Source organism: Myotis davidii, unplaced genomic scaffold (assembly GCF_000327345.1).
Source record: "Myotis davidii unplaced genomic scaffold, ASM32734v1 scaffold699, whole genome shotgun sequence".
Taxonomy (NCBI): domain Eukaryota; kingdom Metazoa; phylum Chordata; class Mammalia; order Chiroptera; family Vespertilionidae; genus Myotis; species Myotis davidii.
Window position 1 is genome coordinate 2,972,618 of NW_006291007.1, and position 23,584 is coordinate 2,996,201.

General features: G+C 36.7%; 1 protein-coding gene across 1 annotated transcript in view; it reads right to left on the bottom strand.

The window, feature by feature from the left end:
- NF1 (neurofibromin 1) overlaps nt 1–23,584 on the bottom strand; it is a 187,721-nt gene that overhangs the window by 157,865 nt on the left and 6,272 nt on the right. Inside the window, exons 3-9 of the mRNA XM_015564136.1 lie at nt 20,912–21,055; nt 18,955–19,038; nt 14,441–14,631; nt 8,758–8,864; nt 1,794–1,861; nt 1,470–1,545; nt 636–793 (exon numbers count right to left, since the gene is read on the bottom strand). Coding sequence (XP_015419622.1) covers nt 636–793; nt 1,470–1,545; nt 1,794–1,861; nt 8,758–8,864; nt 14,441–14,631; nt 18,955–19,038; nt 20,912–21,055 — 828 coding nt within the window. The remainder of the gene's footprint in view (nt 1–635; nt 794–1,469; nt 1,546–1,793; nt 1,862–8,757; nt 8,865–14,440; nt 14,632–18,954; nt 19,039–20,911; nt 21,056–23,584) is intronic.

The window sequence follows — 23,584 nt, forward strand, 5'->3', positions numbered from 1 at the left end:
ACCATCAGTCTTCTAACTAAGGATATATCATAAGGCTGACTTATTGCTCTAAATTCTGCTCCTCGCAACAAGGTATCCCTTCTTGTGATCTCGAGCTCTCTTTGCACTCACCAAATTCTCCCTTTGGATTTTCTCCTAAATAAAATTTACAAGTATTCTCAAATATAACATGTCAAAAGCTGGTAACTAAACAACAGAATATACATCCTTCTCAAGTACACATGAACAATGTCCAGGATAGACCACGTTAGGCAACAAAACAAGTCTTAATAAATTTTAAAAGTCTGAAGTCATATAAAATATCTTTTCTGATCACAATGAAATGAAACTAGAAATCTCAACAGCAGCCCAGCTGGTTGAGCACTGACTTATGCACCAGTCAGGGCACATGCCCAGGCTGCAGGCTTAATCTCTGGTGGTGGCGTGCAAGGGACAGTTGATCGATGTTTCTCACATCAATGTTTCTCTCTCTCCCTCCCTCCCTAAAAATAAATAAAAACACGTTTAAAAAAAAAGAAAAAAATGGTCCCCTGAACTATCATCTTTACAGAATGCTAAGCCTGAAATAATACACCCCTTGAGTAAAATAAACTGCTTCACATCTGGACATATGGAAATAATTTTGCCCTCCTTACCTTATTCATGTTGTTTTCATCAACCACATCCCTGGATATATCCTGGATTATTTCTGGACACAAGATAAGAAGAATGATTTGTAGTGGCCAAACTGCTGCTTTACGTTTGGTGCTTTCAGCAAAACCATCCACCAAGTCAAAAAGCTTTTCTGCACACTCTATGTAAAAAAATGTAAATAGTAAATGATTTTATTAGATGAGAAGGAAGTCTCTGACATTAACCAAAAATCCAAAGGCCACATATTTAGAATATAAACTTGTAAGTTCACTTAAACAATTAGACAATTCATTCAGGTAAGCAGACAAGCAATGTTCTAATGTCCATGTATTAGAAGAGCTATCTTGATCCATCCTAGAAAAATCCACATTTTAGAATGGCCAAACTTGTGCTTAATCTCAATGTGCAGGGTCTCATGTGAAGTCTGATATACCCAAGGAAGAAGGTCTGGACAGCTTCAGGAATCTGTATTCTCTGCCTTGCAGTTGGGCCTGCAGAATTCTAGGTAAGGATACTAATACTTTATACACATCTCCCTAAATACAAAATAACGCCTCAGAGCACAATAAAGTGCTTCTCTACAATGAAGAGCCATCAAATATCCCATCCACAACTCTAATGAAAGATCATAGCTTCATTTCAAATGTCTTTATCCATTTGCTCAATGAAAAGAAAGGGTTGAGGATAATTTAGAAATATAAGAGAAAAATATTTCCTATTTGACATCCGTTGATAAGATGTAAAAGCACCTTAACAACAAAAAATAACATGGAAATTGATAGGTTCCTACTTCAGAAGTAAGAGTTTAAAAGACAAAAAACCAATCTTATCCTTACCAGCCATATCTGTCTGTGGAATCTGGTATAGCTTTGTAAATTCATCTGGATAATTTTCTACCCAGTTCCAAAATGCCTACAAATAATAAAACATGTTTTTACATGAAAGCAAGGATATTTTCTTAACATAGTAAATAAAATGTCACACAGCATCAATTATATCACAAACTACTAATATCTTTCATAAGACTATTGCAATGCACTTCCCTAAAAATTAATGTAAAATGATTATTCAAGCCAAGACTTTTTAATTCAAAATTGTAAAGAGAGCAACATTTATAGCTAAGTTAACAAAACTGTAATGCCAAAGAAGTTATGACTTACTTTTTCCAGGCTATTTATAACAGCTAACTGTGCAACCTTCTTTAGGGCTTTAAATTTAAATGCTGTTTCTGGGGGGAAAAAAGTTTTAAAAATTAACTCTAGAAAACAAATACAGTTCAGAGCTACTAGTAAAAAACAAAACTTTGTTTCACTATCATTTGTAAGCAATGTAAAAACAAAGACAATTAATAAAAACCAAAAATGCACTGGCTATGTCCACTAGAAACAAAACTCAACACAAAGTATACATGGCCAGAGGTGGTGCAGCCAGGGTGAAGCACCTAGCTCATTGCAAACAAGTGAGTTTGACTCATCAGAGGAAGAGCCTATTGAAGATGAACAGACTCCAATGCAGATATCATGGCCACCCCTGTCACAAGTGAATGGTTCTCGGTTTCTTGGTTTATGTGCTCTTCCAAGTTATAAATTTAAAAATGCTAGAAGAAATATCCAAAAAAATACTGAAGAACTAAAGAGCTATGGTATGCACGACATATTGTTTTCTGCATCAGAAGGGAACTATCAAAATATAGAGTCCCGAACCTCTTGGACCTCTACCAGTAGTATGGAATAATCACTCAGCATCTTCCAGTCCCAGTTGGAAGGACTCCTGACATGACCAGCTGCTGTGAAATAATGGAGGGCCTTAAAATCTGCCTTAAAAATAACAAACAAAAACAAAAACACCTTAATACACTGTTAGGGAGGATTTAGGAGATCTTGTCTTGTAGCCATCCTCTTGTCTCCTACTATACTGTCTGACAGTATTACCACAGCAAGCCATAGAGAGCCTGAGAGACCTATGAGGATCTGGAGCAATACAGACCATAAAGCAATATAATTATCTTCACAAATTCCAGGACAAACTAGCTATACACCTATCATCAATAGATTCACTATCAGGGTCTGTATCTACAGGGGTAAAAAAAAGAAGCAAGAATATTGAACAGGATGTATAAATGACCATGTCTGAAATTTCAAAGTTCTCTAACATAATTTGTATTGATGTTAAACTACTGATGTTATCAACTTGAGTGTAAATGTATATATGCAGATATTCCTAAAGCTTTTATTAAAAAAAAAAAGCAAATAAGTCTTGAACTTAAAAGACGGTTGTGTTTTTCCCCTTTGTTTTGTTTTTAAACTTACTTTTAAAAAAATATGATACACATGGTCATTGTAGAAAATTTTTAAAATATACAAAATTCTAAGGGAAATTTTAAACATCATCCATGATGCTACCATTTGGAGATAATCACAGTTAACAGTTTGATGAATTTTCTTCCATCCATTTTTCTATGCACATATAAGACAAATAACTACATTTACCATAACTGAGATCATGTAGACTAGATATAATCTACTCTTTTCATTTCACATAGTATTCTAAATTTATCCATGTCATTAAAAATTCTTCATACATATATTTGAAGGCTGTATATACAATAGTAACTATTACTTGACAATTACAACATGCCAGGTACTTTCAATCTAATATAAATTTTAAAATACTAGATACTGTAAATAAAGAATATCTTTCTTAAAAAGAAGTAAAAATTTAAGTAATTTAGCAATACCTTTTAATTCTTTCAAAATCTTAATGCTTTCAGACATTACAGATGAGCAAACTGTCTCTGAGGTTACAGATCTAATAAATGATTACATTGGACTTCAAAGCCATAGTCTTTTCAATATGCTTTGATATCTTTCATAATATTTAAGTCAATATATTAAGTCATTGGTTATTTAAACATTTTCCAATCCTATATAATAAAAGCCTAATATGCAAATCAACTGAACAGCAGAACAACCGGTGGAACGACCAGTCGCTATGATGTGCACTGACCACCATGGGGGAGAAACTCAATGCAGGAGCTGCCCCCAGCCTACAGGCCCCAGGCCAGCCAAGGCGGGTGCCAGTGGGGGCCCCCTCGGTCACACCCCCCAGTCACCCCGGGTGGGAGGTCACCTGGCAATCAGGGGAAGGCGACGCCCCCATCACACCTCTGCTGCTGCCACTGCCGGCAGTGCAAGCCTCGGCCGGCCCTGGTTACCTGAGCCTTGGGCCAGCCCTGGGCGGCTAAAGGGACTGGGGGACTCCGAAGGCAGGCGCCCCAGCAGGGCTGAGGGGACTGGGTGCTGCCATCTTTGAGGGTGTGGCAGTCAATTAGCATATTCCCTCCTTATTGGCTGTGGGCACCACCATCTTTGCGACAGTGTGAGAGTCAGTTAGCATATTCCTTCTTTATTAGATACGATAAACTAACAAATACTTTTATATCCAAACTAGAGGCCCAGTGCATGAAAATTCACATGCTGGAGGGAGGGGGTCCCTCAGCCCAGCCTGCCCCCTCTCAGTCTGGGAGCCCTCAGGAGTGGGAAGCGACCCGTAGATCAGGGGAAGGTGACACCCCCATCACACCTCTGCTGCTGCCACTGCCGGCAGCACAAGCCTCAGCCATCCCTGGTTACCTGAGCCTCAGGTGGCCCTGAGCGGCTGGGCAGCTGCCATCCAAGGCTTGCCTGCGCCTCGGGCCAGCCCTGAGTGGCTGGGTGGCTGAGGGGACTGGGGGACTCCAGAGGCAGGCGCACGGGGTTGAGGGGATTGGGCGCCGCCATCTTGTGGCTGTGGGTGCCGCCACCTTTGGGGGGGGCAGTCAATTAGCATATTCCCTCCTTATTGGCTGTGGGTGCCGCCACCTTTGGGATGGTGTGAGGGTAAATTAGCATATTCTGAGCTTTATTAGATAGGATTTTTCCTACATTACTGATTATTTCTTTAAGGAAAGTAAATCTCAGGGTTGTTTTTTTTCTGGCCTTGCAAATAACTTGCTCTCCAGGTCAATTTTAAAACATATCCCTCCAATATTCTTTGCTCTTGCTCTCCTTTGATTTCAAATCATGGCATGACATTTCACAGTGCTCTCGAGCCTTTTTGCCTTCCTATTTTCATCAACTTTTATCTTTTGACGTCTTAAATGCATTATACACAGTAGTCTATTCTCAATTCCAATGTATAGATCTTTTATTAGTCCATTTCTACAAGTTTCTGACTGAACATCCTACTAATACCTCAAACTCAATAATCTAAAGCTGAATTTATCATTTTCCTGACCACCTTCTCTGCTACCCACCCTTCCTTTCCTTTCCTGCTTTAACCAGTTTGCTCTGTAATACTTAGTAATACTTCTCTTTAATTTCATAATCTAAATTAATCACAAAATGCTATGTGATGTATTTTATTCAAATGCTATATATTCTACTTCTTAAATACCATACCAAATTGTCGCCATACTACCCCATTCTATCCAGACCTCCACTACCCTCATTATTTTTCACTCACATTACTATACAAACTAGTCCCAGAATTTCATGTAACCTTCCATCAAACCATCCGGTAAACTTCAAGCAAAATGAAATATCTAAAATAAAATACTGCCCTAGCTGGCTTGGCTCAGTGGATAGAGCGTCAGCCTGAGGACTGAAGGGTCCCAGGTTCGATTCCGGCCAAGGGCACATGCCTGGGTTGCGGGCTCGATCCCCAGGATGGGTTGTGCAGGAGGCAGCCGATCAATGATTCTCTCTCATCGTTGATGTTTCTATCTCTCTCTCTCCTTCTCCCTTCCTCTCTGAAATCAATAAAGAAATATATTTAAAAAAATAATAAAATAAAATACTAATCCCACCTTAAAGCCTTTTCATCACTTCTCATGGCCACTAAATTAAAGCCTCATAAGCCACAAGCACAGTAGTGTAGGAGTTAAGTACTTTGGTCCTAGAGACGGGCAGATGTGATTTGTATTTTTACCCTGCCACTCACTAGCTCTATGACCTCTGAAATGTTACCTCCTAACACTCAATTTCCTCAGCTACATAAAGGATGATAATACTACTACCAGCTTCCCAGGATTACTGTAAGGACTTATGATAAAAAGCATGTAAACTACATAGCATGATCTGTGGTACATACTGAAAATGAACAATTACTACATTTTTATTAATGTAATCTGACCTACTCTTATACCTCCATATCTTGCTCTTTTCTTCTTAACATTTTTTACCCACAAACAAATGTATATTTCTTCTCTTACTTTATGCTCATCCTATTTGAGTTTGCCACATTGCTTTGCAAATAATTTGATAATTATGTCTTTGTCTCATTAACCAGGCCATATAAGCTCTGTAGGGACAGATGAACTATTTTATTAATCATTGTAAGCCCAACAATTAGCATGGTTTCTTCCACAGTTTCTCGACATATACTGTTGAACAGAATTTAAAACACATTAATTATTTTACTATTCATATTATAGAAAGTTTCTATTCCTTTTACCATTGTAACCTAGTGCTATCCTTTGACGGCCATTTTAATATTGCCTTTATTGATGACATATTTATCAGCATAGAATCTAAATTTATGCTCATGGGGGAGCAGGATTCGATGGGAATAACTTACCACAATAAAAACAGTTGTTTATCCACACATTTAGTTTCTTTTCACTTGGGCATAGAGAACCATCTCAATTAATTGTTACGGATTACACATTTCTAAGAAAACTGAGATTTTAAACAAATACCTATTCATTAACAACCTGGACTAGATTTATTTCCAAAATGTCTCTGAACAGTTAAGAAAAATCATAAAACCCCATTTATATTTCTTCAATTTTAAACATAGAAGTCTCTAAATTTTATCATTTACTTCCTTCACTTCTCAATGTTTAATGATACTAAAATCTTGAAATTTCAACTATGAATTGAGTGGTGGTTCACTGTAATCTAAAATAATTGCTAAGCAATTATCCATATCTTGATGTAATAGCTAAAATAATTCCTTTCTGCCTGACTGGCGTGGCTCAGTGGTTGAGCTGCAGTAACTATGGAAATAGCTTCTGCTCCCGGTGCTGCTCCTTCGAGGTGCCCAAGTCTTCCATGGGGGCCTCAGCCCCCGAAGCCCAGAGAGATCTTTTTTTTTTTAAAGAGAGAACTCTGGTTTTTAATAGTTTTGATCTTTAAAAAAGCTTAAACCTGCATAGCAATCATTTCAAAAATAATTATTTAATGTTCCATAATTAAACTGTATACAACCTAGTCTTGGGACACGGCAGCCAGTGAGATGAGTTTGGAGCAGTCCCATGCAGTCCCAGGAGCCAGGAGTTGAGTTCTCATTGGCCTTTTTTGTTTATTTTTGTGTCATTCTGTTCATGTAAGTTTATTTGGCTACTTGGCACAATCTGGCCCCGTGGCTGAGCGGATCTGCACTGGGAAGAGAGAGCAGCTTGACCCCAGTCCCTTCTCGCTTCCCCTCCCCCACTTGGCTGGATTCCTCAAAGTCGCTCAATGTCTTGGTATTTCTTCCCCAGAATAGAGATCTGGAAGAAATTCTTTAAATTGAACAGGAGGTCACAGTTCGATTCCAGGTTGGGGCACATGCCTGGCTTGCGAGCTCATCCCCAGTGTGGGGCATGCAGGAGGCAGCCAATTGATGATTCTCTCATCACTGATGTTTCTATCTCTCTCTCCCTCTCCGAAATCAATAAAAATATATTTTAACATAAATAAATAAATAAATAAATAAATTCATTTTCCCCTTCATTAATGTCACTGAAAAGTGATTTAATTGTTGCTTGGTTTTATAATGTTAATTACCTAAAATCATAAATTCTGAACAAGGGTAATAGAGATGGAACACAGCCTTATAATATTCATCCAAGTAGATATAGCCTTTTCACATATCTGATGAACCAGTTATTGAGTTTAAACAAATGGTAAGAAAACTACACAACATATTTTGAAAATTACACTGCAGAACTATTGAGGTTTTCAAAGTAAATGTAACTAAGTCTCCTTTTAGGTCAGACTGTAAAAAATATTGACAATTCCTTAATCAATATACAAAATAAAATAAAAAGTAGCGTGAATCATAAGATTTCACATTTAAGTTAAATAAAACTAAAAAAATTTTTTGCATGAAATGAATTTAAGTATTTATACTCAATGTATATATGCCCATTAATAATGCCCACTGATTTATATCAACACTTTCCAACTTACCAAAAAAATTCAATTCTTTCTGATAGTTTATTTCTTTTTTTAAAAAAATATATTTTATTGATTTTTTACAGAGAGGAAGTGAGAGATACAGAAAGTTAGAAACATCGATGAGAGAGAAGCATCGATCAGCTGCCTCCTGCACATCTCCTGCTGGGGATGTGCCCGCAACCCAGGCACATGCCCTTGACCGGAATCGAACCTGGGACCCTTCAGTCCGCAAGTCGACGCTCTATCCACTGAGCCAAACAGGCTTCGGCTGATAGTTTATTTCAATCAACATCATCATAAAAGCACTTTCCAAAGTTTTAAAATGACAATCAAGAATTATAATATCCCCACATGGGACTACTATTGACATGTTCTAAAAGGAAGTAAAACTAAGCACTGAAAGCATAAGAGACTTTGTAATACTGCAAAGTCAGTTAAGTAAATAACGGAGCTGAAAACAGAAATGTTAGAAATAAGATTCCTGACTCAATTCCTCTTCTCATCATAAGATCACATACTTCTGGTTCTTCAGCTTCTGAAATAAAACTTTGTTATCCTGCTAAGCTATCTGCTTTTAGCTCTACAAAAGGTAAACAGGAACTTCTGAAACCTATAGCTATCCTTAAGAGATAAAATTCTAAAAATATTAAATAAAAGCACCTTTATATACTCTTTATTAAAAGCAAAAATTGTAGTTAAACAAAACTTTCCATTGCCAAGATTTAAGATACTAATTTTCTCTATTGTATGGTTTTCAAAGTTTCAAAAATTACTGAACCATAAGTATCATTATCCATTTCTCAGGGACATTTGCAGTGTAAAATCCACTTTGATGTTCTAGCTCAACACAACTACTACATTCAAAATACTGGTTTTTCACCCACAGTGATTAATCACAGCTATATCATACATTTAAACTTACCCTTCAGGAGTCGTTTTAATTTCGCACAATCCACATTGATATACTGTAACAATTCTATATCATGAACATCAACATTGTCTTCCGAACAAACAGTCAATTCCTGTAACCTGAAAGTAAAAACCAAAAATAATTTATCAATTTAAGTCTTAGGGTAGTCAAAAATTCTGAATTCAACAGATTTTTCTCACCTCAATGATGAGTTATAAGAGAAAATACAAATATAAGAAATCAGAGAATAAATATTTATGAAAATCTAAGAAAGATAATTTAGGGGATAGGATAAAAGAAACCATGATAATCCAGTAAACTTCACTATGTATATGTTTATCAAATGATACTTTAAATATGTACAATTTTTTATTTTTTTTTAAATCATAACATACTAATAACTGTTGAAGCACAGTAAGAGATACATGGGTATTTAAAATACTCTTCTCACCCTAGCCAGTTTCGCTCAGTGGATAGAGCACTGGCCCGCAGGCTAAAGCATCCGGGTTCGATTCCCAGTCAGGGAACCTCCAAAAAATAAAATAAAATACTCTTCTCTCTGCTATGTGTATTTTTAATTTTGTTCTATGATAAAAAGTTTTTAAATTTCAAATTATAAGTAAAATATGAAATTTTATTAATGTCTTTTAGAAGCATGTGTGGTACAGTAGTCCCCCCTTTTCAGAGGTTTCACTTTCTAGGGTTTCAGTTACCCAAGGTCAACCACACTCCAAAAATATTAAATAAAAATTCCAGAAATGAACAATTCATAAGCATTAAAGTGCATGATGTTCTGTGAAGCATGATGAAATCTCATGCTGTCGGTTCTGTCCCATCTGCTCTGTGCCATCTTTGAAAACTCTAGAAATTTTTTAGTCACCAGAGGCTTTGTTTTATAGGATTTTATTGCATTTGCACATGTAAAAATAGACAACTTTTGTGTATTTCCTGAATCTAGTTCACTGATTCCATAATAGACGTGTTTCTAGAATAAGCCAGTTTCTTATCTTTCAGGCGACAGAGTGCTCTGGGATCTATGAAATACATGTTTCAGACAACTGCATTTGCTATTTCATTAGCTTGTGCCAGAAATAAAAGCTGATGACCACTCACCTAAAATACCATTCTCATGGTTTAATTTAGAGATACCTTATGACATTGCTGCATAGCAATAGGCAACTTAAAATATGCAAGTATCTAGAATGGCAGTTCTCTCTAAAGACTCATTTATATCTTATATATAGTAGATGAATCAACATCATGAAAATTGGTTGTGTTGGACCATTCTACCTGTTACAGATGCTTTTCTTTTACAATTAACATTAGCTAGCTTTTGATATTCCTGATCTTTGCTTTTCTTAAAGGGAATATGAGCTACAGATCTTAAGATAACTTCATTATACTGCTGAAATATGCCATATGCTATGGCTTAGAGTACTCTTATGTAAAGGATTACCTGCTTTTTCCACAGAATAACGGTACAACTGCACTCAACCTAATTGTTTTCTTTAATGGGAGGGCCCCTGTGGAACATCTAATTTGACATACCAACAGTAGCAAAGGCTCAATGACTTTAAAAGTTCTATTAGTTTTTGTTTTTTTTTGGTTTGGTTTTGTTTTTACAAATCTGCTGGGGGGTTTTGTGGCTTCTTATTCTTTTCTTCTCATATGTCTCCAATAATTTAGAACATTACTTTATATTTTCTTTAGGATTATTAAATGAGCTCATATATTTGCATATGCCAACTCTTTTTTTTATATATATATATATATTTTTATTGATTTTTTACAGAGAGGAAGGGAGAGAGACAGAGAGTCAGAAACATCGATGAGAGAGAAACATCAATCAGTCGCCTCCCGCACATCTCCCACTGGAGATGTGCCCGCAACCCAGGCACATGCCCTTGACCGGAATCAAACCCGGGACCCTTCAGTCCGCAGGCCGACGCTCTATCCACTGAGCCAAACCGGTTTCGGCATGCCAACTCTTATTCATAGTGGATTGTTAACTCTCCGTTTTGTAAACTTTGATTGCAAATTCATCTCTAGTGCAGTCAGTATTTTCTTTGGGGATTTCTTAAAGCCTGGGGCTATGGAGGTGTCCTAGTGATGGTTTTGCATTTGCTTTTGCCATGGGCTCAGCTCTGGACATGTATTTTTTTTTATAACTTCTCAGACCCAGATTGTCTGGGTAGTATAAATGTGGACCTCAAACTCATAAGGTAATGGCCCTAGGCAACTTTCCCCCTACCCTAAGCTTAGGCAGAGCAAACCATCTTCTAGTTCTTTTTCCCCTTCCTCCCTCCATTCCTTCCCCTCTCTCTCTCCTTCTTTTCCTTCCTCCCTCGCATTCTCCCTTCATTCTTTGTTCTCTTGCTCTCATTTTTTAAGGAGTGCATAGCTCCTTCTAGTCAAGACCCCAGTTCTACTCCCTGCATTATTAGGTTGCAGGCTTTTATCCAGTTCCATTTGGATATTAGCTCTATATCCCTGGGTTAAGGAGAGAGTAAAAACCTAACCATCTTCACCCTTCTTTTGTTGCAAGGCCAGGTCAAGCTTCAAAACTACCTCTGGTTTTCATTTCTGGGCCTGGTGGATGGGGTTAGTGGGTAGTGTTTGTTTCACTTAATTACTATATATTTTAAATACCATTCTGTTGTTATTCAGTTTACCTGGCCTTTCTAGATGTTGTAGTGGCAGGTTTTTCTACTTCATTTCTTTTGCTCAAACTACTCTTTATTCTATTTATCTGCTTCAGAAATGATGTTTAAACTTCACAAAATATCCCTTCCTATGGAACTATTAAAAGGAGTTAAATTTTTCTTCCATTTTTCACAAACAACCACAAGAGCCAGCTTTTCAAATTTATTTAGTTGTGTTTCCTAAGGAGCCATATTCCATATTTCTAGGCACTTTGCATCAGCTGTGGAATTTTTAGCATGTTAATCAGTAATGAGGACCTTCTGATTCCCAGTGGGATGAACTGCTCAGCTTTTCTTACCCTGATGAGATGAAGAACTTTAGTGTAAGTGCATAGACTAACTTTAATGTTAGCTATACATCTGGAGGCTAAAGCAATGAAAGGATTTGAGAAGGAAGAAGTTAGATTAATTTCATTTTCAACTAAGGTTTAGTGTGATATTAATATCAGTTTTAAACTAAATGGTTACAATTTGAGTTAATATTATGAATAAGATCATGCAGTATTTGTTGTTCTTTACCATATCTCTCTTCAGATATAAAAATTAGTAATTCCATTCTACTGCTTACACTTTTGATATTAATTGAAATAATGGGTATACCTCATTAAAAAGCACAATTCAATACATTAGCAATACCATCTTTTCAAAAGCTGATGTCTGTAGTTGTTATTGAAAAAAGAAAACTTTAACCTCTTTTATTTAGACTTAAGTGAATTTTGACATCAGTGTAAAAATCTATACTTTTGTTGTTTTACAAACAAATCATGCTTGGATAGACAAAAGACATTGTATTCTTTTGATCATTTTCTACCTTCAATGTAAGATTATTTCATATAGTAAGGCTGGACTAATAGTCACCTAAGCAAAAAAGGAATTTTTTTTTTGCACCTCCGATTCCGTAGGTGTTTGTTACCTTGCTGCTTCAACCAGTATATGATTCCCCAGAATATGAAATGTCATCACTCAAAAGATTTCATGAAGACATTGTATATTATATAAACATTACCAAACATCATCAATTATACTGTACCATTAAATAACATTTTAGTTTATTTGCACAGGGAATTCTGTGAGCAGATAAAAGAATATTGTCTAGCATCGTGATCATAGAAATGCCATTTTTTTATTTAAAAAACTGCAGGTTTTTGAAGTTAGCCAATTCTCCCAAAGTACCACGGCCCAAATTCTCAATTATGATGCATGTTCTCATTCAAATCTATTAGAAAACTAGAGAAGAATAAATACCTCTGACTGATGGAAGTCCACTATTCACACAAGATAAACTTGTCAAAAGATGCAGATACCAAAAAGCAAAGAGGATTGTTTTCTCTATTCAGCATTATTCTGTGACTAGTGGCCCAGTGCATGAAATTCGTGCACATTAAAAGGGGATTAATAAAAGGAAATATTTTAATATTGCTATTTTCCCTTTCTCCATAATAGAAGTGTCAGAGATGAAAGAAAATTAGTAAAATGTGTATGAAAATCTTCCTCCTGTCAGAGTCTGGGGTGTGCTGCAGGTCACAGAGTCAAGTCCCCACATAACTGTGGTGCCTCAAAATCATGCGAGACCCAGACCCAGCCAGCCCCACCCTCATGGGGAGGGCTCAGGAAGGTCCACCATCAAGCCATGCTGGGCAGGGGGCGTGGCCTGAGGTCCACCGTCAAGCCCTACCAGGTGGAGGGGTGCACCCTGAGGTCCCCCATCAAGCCATGCTGAGCGGGGGCCTCAGCTTGAGGTCCCCTGTCAAGACCCACTGGGCAGGGGGCGTGGCCTGAGGTCCCCTGTCAAGCCCTACCAGGCGGGGGGGTGGGGGGGGGCCGGGCGCAGCCTCAGGTCCCTGCTGATTGCTCATTAAGGCTCTTTACAGGAACTCGGCCTCCACTGTGAGTGCAGCCATCTTGTGTTACAGAATCCCTGCCTCCGCTGTGGGTGCAGCCATCTTGACCGTTACGGTGTGATGGTTAATTTGCACATTCCCTCTTTATTAGGTGAGATTCACTGAATCATTAAGTGATTCATGCTATACTTCCTACTGGGTCATAATTAAGGATCCACTCAACTCCACTTGCATGAGAAAGACAAATCATATGCATGAAAGCAAGTTCCAGAGTTACTGGCTACTGTCAATTATAATTCAATTCCATTTTGCACCATGTATACCAATTTCTCTATCTGCAGGATATAACTAATGATCACATGATGATTTTATCATACAATTTTAAAGCACAGCAATATATATTACAAAAGAAATATCATTAAAATGTGGTTAAAACAGAAGTAGCAAACCTGGTATAATAACACTAATAGACTCTGACGCCAGTCCATCTTAGAAATAATGGGTCCTCCATTTTGGCAAATTGCCTTGATAACTTCTTTGGGTATTAGTTTGCTTACCTGTAAAATGAGGAGTTACCACATACATTTCAAAGATACTATGAGGCTAAGGCAGCATTCTGCAAATGCTCAACAAATGGGCATTTCTGCAGTTTGTAAAGTTAAAACACAGACCACTTTCTGGAGGTTTCTACTTGACAATTATTCTCTTCCTTGTGCTTCCATATTTTTGAGATATTTTGGTTTAGGGATTTGTTTGTTTGTTTTATAACTTAGGCTCTTGTGATAAGGAGTAGAGCTGTGAGATCATTAGAATTCTGACTGCTCATCAATTATTCTATCTGGTTAATTTCATTTGAAGAAATAATATGTTAAAAAGTCAAAAATTCATTCCTAGTGTTCAAAGGGGAAAAAAGCGTGGTCATGTGTAACATTTCCTAAAATTTAGACTTTTGATTTTTGTAACAGTACTCATATTTAATTGTACACACCACTCTCACAGTAATAAAAATTTCAAAGAAATCAATGCATAAAATTTCTACAAAAGCTGAGGTCAAACTCATTTCTGTCAACTTTTAATTTTTATGCAGACGATAAGAAAAACTTCTAAAATGTATATTACTTACAATAGTCCTATGTAGATTTACACACTAACCTGGTAGAAATGCGACTAAAGACTGCATTGAAGTTGTTGCAGCTGAGAGAAAATAAAACTCCAGAGGCAGAATTCCGAAGTTCAGCTGCATGTTGGTTTCCTTCACGACAGGTGTGAAGAAAATGGCAGATTTCTGGCAGCAACTGTTTGACCAGCATTGTTTCATCTAATCTCATTGTGTCCTTTGGTTGCTAAAATAGAAATAATCACAATTCTAAAACTTCCTTAAATTCACATGTAAATATTTTCTATTATGAAAATTTTCAAATACATGAGTTGAAATAGAATAACAAACACCCTTATATACACTCATCACCTAATTAGATTCAATAATTGTTTTTATTTCATCATGTCTGCTATATATACAGTCAGTCTAATAAAGAGGATGGCTCCATCTTTCGCCTCTTTAATCACAATAAAAGTCCAGCCCCCATCCATCCATCTTCCTCAGCCCCCCACACCCACTCCTGCCTGTCCCATTTATCAAATCCCTACAGGAGTCCTTCCCCTCCTGGGAATCCTCAGTTTGTTGTGAGTTCTAAATAAACATTATTCATGTTCCTTAGTGAGTGAACTGTGTCATCTATCTCAACATCCAAATAATTTTCTGGATGGGCCATCACACCTGCCTTTAAGTAGATTGACCAAAACAGATAAATATTATTTATTACAAATAACTTTCTTTTGGTTAATCCATTTCAAAGTTACAAACATAATACTTCAGCCCTACATACTCCAGCATCTCTTAAAAATAAGGACATTCTCCAATATAATTTCAATCAATCATAACATCAAGGAAAAATAAACAATTCCTTTGTATCAGCTAACACCCAATCTGTAATCAAATTTCCCTAACAACTCCCAAAATGACTTTTCATTGCTTCAAAAGAGGTTCATAGATTGTAACATGATTATATTCCTTTAGTTTTTTTAATTTCTTTATTGATTAAGTTATTAATGTGTGTCCTTATCCCCATACTACCCCTCCTCCCCCCTCACTTATGCCCTCACCCCGCTGTTGTCTGTGTCCATTGGTTAGGCCTATATGCATGCATATAAGTCAGTGATGGCGAACCTATGACACTCATGTCAGAGGTGACACGCGAACTCATTTTTTTGGATGATTTTTCTTTGTTAAATGGCATTTAAATATATAAATAAATATCAAAAATATAAGTCTTTGTTTTACTATAGTTGCAAATATAAAAAAATTTCTATCCTCTGGTTGATCTTCCTTTAGTTTCTTTATTCTAAAACTATCTCCCTCTATATACATCATCTTTATTTTCTATAACATTGACTTTTTTTAAAAAAATGGGCCAGTTGCCTTACAAAATGTGACAACTTGTTATTGTAATCACTGTATTTTCTGTAAGGTGGAACCTAAACCTAGGTGTGACATCATTCAGGTTAAACACTTCAGGAGTACATACTCCCAAGTGATTACACTGTAAATGACACCAAGTTTGATAACTTCAGTGTTAACACCAGAATCTCTATTTTGTAAAATAAAGTTCTCCTTTACAATTAACAAATCAATCAATGGATAAGCTATCCTGCAGATATACTGTTCCATATCAATATTTCACCTAACAGCTTTAGTATCCATCTATCAGTGACAATTTTGATAATACCAAGCATGATGACAAAACAAAAGTTTATATAACTGTGTGCTATGCTCAATTCTGTAATTACAATCCAAGTGCTTTCAGATTCAAATACACTGAAATAGATGGATAGCAAATAAATACATATCACAAAAAATATAAAATTTGAGTTACAATGTTTATTTTTCATTTATAGGCTAACCAAACAATACAGATGTTGAAAATAACTCCAAATGAAAATTGTGTAAGTGTTCAATCTTTTGAATAGTGGTCATAGATACAGCAACAAAACTATTTAAGATTCCTCAAATTCTATAAAATCTTACTTATAAGATATTGGTAAGTATTTGTTCACTTTCACTAGATGTTTCAACTACTTATGAGTAAATATGTACTTGTAAGCTCAGTTAATCTCAAACTTCCTCAACTTACTTTGATTTAAAAATGAAAATCAAGAGACAACCATAAAATCATTGATGGCAATCTAACAAAACACAATTGTTCAATAATGTGAAATGTATTATTTTTAATTATAAATTTAATTTTAAAATCTTATACATTTTCAATTGTAGAGCAGAGCAAAATAAGATATATTTTGTGCATTATATAAGTTTTACCATGCCCAATTAGAGTTACTAGAGTTTCAATTAGGCTATCTCCAAAGAGTACCAAATTAGCAGGCCAATAATATCATTCCCCAAAACACATTTACCATTAACTCTCAATTACAAACATTAATAGAGAAAAGCTGTAGAACTAAGAGAGACAATAAACCACCCTACTCAAGCATGAGAGTGGCTAATACACTGGTATACACAATCAAAACAATAAGACTACACAGTGATTCCTATTTTTAAAATTGTCCCCCTCCACAAGGCCACCATCCTGTTTAATAGCCCTTTCATTTTATAAACTAGAGGCCTGGTGCATGAATTCATGCACAGGTGGGGTCCGGCTGGCCCGACCTATCAAGGCCGATTAGGCAGGGCCAGCAGGGGGGGAGGGGCCACAGGCAGTTGATGGGCCAGCCCCATCCCCCGATTAGGGTAGGGGGGCAGTTGGGGGCGGAACCGGCCAGGGGGAGGGGCCACGGGCAGTTGGCTGGCTGGCCCCACCCCCTGGTCAAACTCCTGGTGGAGAGGCAATTTGCATATTAGCCTTTTACTATATAGGATGAACAACAGCATATCATAAATTACATATCATAAATAGCATATCATAAATAACAAAGAACACCAAGCTAAAACAGAACTAGCTCACCCTCAATTTAAGTGGAAAACTTAAAAACACTCTTACAATTTTGGAATATGGCCAACGGTCAATAAAAGAGTTTTGTGGGGTTATTTTAATGAGAATTGTTCCTTAATATTATTTATTTTTTATCCTCACTCGAGGATATTTTTCCATTGTCTTTTTTTTTTTAGAGAGAGTGGAAGAGAGAGGGAAAGACAAAGAGAAACATCAGTGTGAGAGAAACACATTGAGTGGTTGCCTTCTGCACGAGCCCTGACCAGGGCCTGGGCCAAGAAGGAGCCTGCAACCGAGAGGTATGTGGCCTTGACCGGAATTGAACCTGGGACCCTTTACTCACAGGCCGATGCTCTATCCACTGAGCCAAACCAGCTAGAACAATAAATGAGTTTTAAAACATTATCCTTAGGGTTTTGTGGTCTATAATCTTAAACACTTCTTTTCCCTAAGGATACAGTGTGTGTGAATGTAATTATGTTTTCCAACACTACCGTATCCCTTCCCCAAACACTTACGACTATCCCCTATCTTCTCAACCACACATAGCAAAGTCCCTTCCATCTAGGTTTACTATAGAGAATAACCATAACATATGTGGAAGAAAAGCAATTCTGAATAAAAGCAAATGATGTACCAAAGGAAGACAGGCTATAAGAAATAAGTTAATTCCAATACATATTGAATAGCTAGATTTTTTAAATGGAAGTATTAAATTTATTTACTTATTTGAACTTCTACCATGTTCCCGGAAGAATTAAGGCTACTGAACTATAGAAATACTTTGTTTTATACAACAGGAAGATTCTTGAAAAAATTCCAATTAAGTCATGGTTGAAATACACTGAGATAACTATTTAGAGGAAACCTGAGAAAGAACTGTCTTCTACTCAACTAATCCTCCACGTATCTCTATTTTATATGTTCATTTTTATAAATAACAAGTGTTCTTCAGGTAGGATCTGTCAGTAATAGTTTAATTTTTTTAGCTCATTTTTATTTAGATTTGAAAAAACATTAAAATCAGATTCATATAGGGGAAATAAGACTACTCTTGGTCTTTTGCCTCATATCCTTTCAAAACTAAACAATGCCACAGGCCTAACAATATCTGAAAAACTAATTAAATCAAATCGTGGCTTTTTTTTTCATAAAATGTTTTCTTTAAAACCCGAGATATATGTGGCTCAAGTTTAACATTTTATAAGTAAACTTAATATCTATTTAATTTATAGAAGATAAGAAAATGCCCAGCCAGTGTGGCCCAGTGGTTGAGTGTCAACCTATGAACCAGGAGGTCAAGGTTTGATTCCCTAACAGGGCACATGCCCAGGTTGTAGGCTCGATCCCCAGTGGGGGCATGCTGGAGGCAGCTGATCAATGATTCTCTCTCATCACTGATGTTTCTATTTCTCTCTCTTTCTCCCTTCCTCTTTGAAATCAATAAAAATATAATTTTAAAAAAGATGAGAAAATGATTTTATCTTGAAAACTTGTTTATGCCACCTAGTCAGCTGTTTTAAAAATTCATATGCATGTCTTAGACAAAAAGCCCATGAGTCCAAAAAGTTCTCCTTGTCAACACCTATATTTTGGTATATCAGATTAACTTAAACTTAAATTCACAAAACCTGCCTACTGAAGAACAGATTTACTTACCCCAGCAAGACATTTTTCCAGTGTATCCAATATAATCAACTGAGAGAGATATAAATTTTTTTCAGCAGCTTCTCCAAATATTCTCTAAGAGAAAAGATATTCAGAACACTAAAAGTTGGTTATTACTCTCCACTACAAATCAGCACACATCTGAAAAGTCAGAGGCTAAGAATCACGAAAATCAGTAGTCTTCCATTTTATCTCCCAAATTATGCTATATTTAAGTCTATTATTTCTAATTTTATCCTAACGCTCACACAAAATAAATTATCAAGCAAACAAAACTACCGGTATTCATTACAGTCTGCCATTAGCCTTGTAACAGTAAAAGAAGATACACTGGTTTATATACTTTAAAAATACATAGGATTTAGATATACACCCTGATCTTTAACAGAATCTTGGATGGAGCATTTAACCACACTTTGATGACACAAAATAATTAAGGTCTAAATTCTTAAAGCAAAAAAAAGACTAGAATATCAATTACAAATAATTTTAAGCATTCACTATTCTTAAATTTAATATTACACTATCTACCAACAAGAGACTATTGTTTCCACAACTCAATTTACTCAATAAGAACTAAATGAATGTCAATATCATAATATTGGTGTGTGTTTTTTGTTTTTAAAAGGTTTCAAGTATTAAAATATTTTCAATCTAAATGGGAGCATGGCCACTTATTATATAAGTAAAATCCTATCACTGTGCCCCACACACATTGCAACAAAAGAGCTCCACAAAATCTTAAATAAATTTCTGTAAATTACTTTACATATTTATTAAAAGCCCTGCGTTTTTTCAAAAAATATTTTCTTCCATAGAGAAAGGCAAAAGATTTTCCACAACTCCAGTTTATCCATTTTGTAAGTTTTAAGTATTGTCTAATGAGCTCTTTTTAAAAACACACACACACCAAAGATGACGTGACTATAAAAATGTGACTAATTTTCACAATCTACAACCAGAAGTCATTTTCAGAGTTCAAAACAAACAATACAAATCGTGGTTGTCAGTGCTAAAGACAATCAGAGCAATTACAATTTAGTCAAGAAATATCCGAATCAGTTGATTTGAACTGAGTATGAAGGAAACTTTAGTTAGGAATTGACAGAAAGGAAGGAATCACCTGAGACAGGAGAAGTATGTTCAAATGTACAGAGAGAGAATAGCTCGAGTACCCCGAAGTCTATGGAATGTAAACAGATTTTATAAAATGGGGGGGAAAGAAGCTTTTGGAGTAATTTGAGGATATTGGTATTTGGGAACACTTCAAAAATGGGTTCTCTACCTACTGCAGAATCTGTCACAAGCTCCAGGATGAAGGAAATAACATTTTCATAAAAACAATCTTATATTTTAGGACTGTAAGGTCATTTTTTTTCTTTTAATCCTTACCCAAGGACATTTTTTCCATTGATTTTTAGACGTAGTTGAAGGGAGAGGGAGGGACACAGAGAGAGATACATCAACATAAGAGACACATCAACCTGTGAGCCAGCACCTTATGTACATGTCCCTGACTGAAATCAAACCCACAACCTTTCAGTCCATGAGCTGAGTTTCTATCCACTGAGCCAAACCCACTAGGACAGTATAAGGTCATATTTAATTTATCATCTACATAGGACTGGGACAATTTTATATATAAATATTCAAATAAGGAGATAAGGAGAACATCTGAATAGATTACTATGGTCAATTCGTATATGACATAAAATCTATATGCAATCCTAATTTCAGAAAAATAATAAAAAAAGTCACAAATAAGAAAAGTATCTAAGGGAAAGAATAAAAAAACTAAAATGAAAGTTAAAAGGTTATCTGTGCTTATCCACAAAATAAAATGTTTACAAAAAATGACTTTCCATATTTCAAAATATGCTACTCCAAATTTTTAAATAAAAAGTAAACAAAGTAAACTCCCCAAAGGGCCAGTAACCCAATTACTCACCATATTGTTAACATTCTTTAAAATAGTAGTGAGGCCACTTATAACCAAAGAAAACTTGTATTTGGAAATATTGATAAGACATTCCTTGTTGTGTTCGGTACTGACTTTGGTATGTGTGTTCTGCTGTCCTGTTTTTATTGGAAGCTTTAAAAAAAATGAAAGAAAACACATGTTAGCTTACACTTGAAAATGACTAAAAAGAACTCTATTCCTCATTGAAAATCATGAGATTTTAGGAAAATTTTATCAACCAATTACCTGTATTAGTATCTTAAGCTCCAACTTTCTATATATAACAGCATTTATAGCAAATCTAAAGTTCTTTGGAAATTTCAATTTTTGCAGCTCTCCTTCTGGAAGTCATAAACTCTATCTACAAAATTAAATCCTTACCCAGCTCTACATAAAAAAGAATGATGACTCACAGAAATAGAGCTATTTCCTTGTAGCTAAAAATTATTTCAGAGAATGTTTGCAATAAAATGCACACAATCCTTTCTCTTAGACATTGAACTCAAGCACTAACAGAACATGAGACCAAAAAAAATCTATGTCCCATACCTCTAGTCCAGTGGTTCTCAACCTTGGCTGCACATTAGAATCATTTGGGAATCTTTTTAAAATCCTGATTTCTGGGCCTCATCCTCCAGAAATTCTGTTTGTTATGGGGCCACAGTGGCAGCAGCAGGCAAGCAAGCTACCAAGGACAGGGGTAAGAGTGAGCACCTCCTGCCAACCCAGAACCTCTTCGGTGGGGCCACAACATTAGTTACAAAGAAACAGAATTTCCGGAGGATGAGGCCCAGAAATCAGGATTTTAAAAAGATTCCCAGGTGATTCCAATGTGCAGCCAAGATTGAGAACCACTGCTCTAGTCAATAATAGCAAACAACTGCAGGTCATTAAAAAATTAGGACAAACTATACCCTGGAATAAACAGAGTTAGGCTAAGTCAGGTAAGATAACCACTCTCAGGTACACAGTTGAGGAAGTAATGGCACAACAAACAGGTAAGTCTCAAGAAAAATATAACCTTTAAGGGGACCACATTTACATTTATCTGAGAATGAGTTAAGTTGTATTACCAAGAAGTTCATGTCTATTCTGTTCCAAAGTAGCATTCTGTATTGAAAGCATCATGAACATACTTATTATCTAATTATTAGATCCTGCTAATGCTAATCAAGAACACTGGTAAGGTTCCACTGTGAAAACAAAGCTCAGTCCATCTTTCTCATTTCTAACTGGTGCAAACAAAGGTAAAAAGAGACTGAGTTTCCTTAGTTAATAATAAGTGACTAATTCGAGAGTAAAGAAGTACTCAAAAAAGAGGGAAAGCATTTTTAGACTTTGGAGGAAGGGGCAGAACAGAAGCTATAGAATTACATAATGTTAAATATAAAGATTACAAAGGGGAAAAAATCTGAAAGATCAAAAAGGGGGGCGGCATTTTAGAAGCCATCAATGGCTGTAATGTAGCTTGTGAATCTCCCCAAATCCCTCTGTGATGGTTAATTTTATGTGTAAACTTGATTGGATTACAAGGTTCATAGGTATTTGGCTAAACATTATTCATTATTTCCATGTGTGTCTCTGAGAGTGTGTCTGGATTATAATAGCATTTGCATAGATGCACCTAGTAAGCCAGTTTTCCCTGCCCTACTGTGGGTGGGCATCATCCAATCCATTGAGGGCCTACATACAACAAAAAGGCAGAGAGGAAGGAAGAATTAGTCCCTTCCACCAGGCTGTTTGCACTAGGACATTGACCTTCTGCCCTGGCAATCCTGGTTCTTAGGTGTTCAGACCCAGACTCCCCAGACTAGAATCCACCAGCTCCCCAGGTACTTAGGCCTTTGGACTCAGGCTGATGAATTACATCACCAACCTTCCTGGGTCTCCAGCTTGCAGATGGCAGATAGTGGGATTTCTCAGCCTCCATAATGACATAAGCTAGGTTCTCATAAACTCAATCTCTCTCTCTCTCTCTCTCTCTCTCTCTCATCTCTAGACACACACACACTATTGTATGGCATAAGGGACTTCATAAATGCAATTAAGATCCCTAATCAGTTCACTTTGTGTTAATCAAAAGAAGGATTACTTGAATGAGCCTGTCTCAACCAGCTGAGCCATAAGAGATTTAAAGCCACAAAAATACTTTCTGTTGGCCTTGAAGAAGCAAACTACCTTACTGTGGGGAAGATCACATGGCAGGAAACAGCAAGTGGCCTCTCCAAGCTGAGGGCCTCAGTTCTGCAACTGAAAGAATCTAAATTCTACCAGCCAATGAGATTGGGTAGAACTCAAGCTTCAAATAAACTCAAAAACTGTTAGATAATTTTGTGGGCTTTTATTAAATCACTAGAGGTCCGGTGCACAAAACTTTGTGCACTGGTGGGGGCAGGGGGGTATCCCTCAGCCCCACTTGTGCCCTCTCACAGTCTGGGACCCCTCGGGAGATAACGACCTGCTGGCTCCTGCCGGCAGAGGACAGGCCCAATCCCTAGGTGCCTGGTCGGGGTCAGAGCAGGGCCAATTGGGGAGTTGGGGTGCCACCCCATGTCACGCGCAGAGCAGGGCGGATGAGGAGATTGCGGCGCCACCCCTTGTCATTCACAGAGCAGGGTGGATCAGGGGGTTTTGGTGCCACTCCTGTCACATACACAGCAG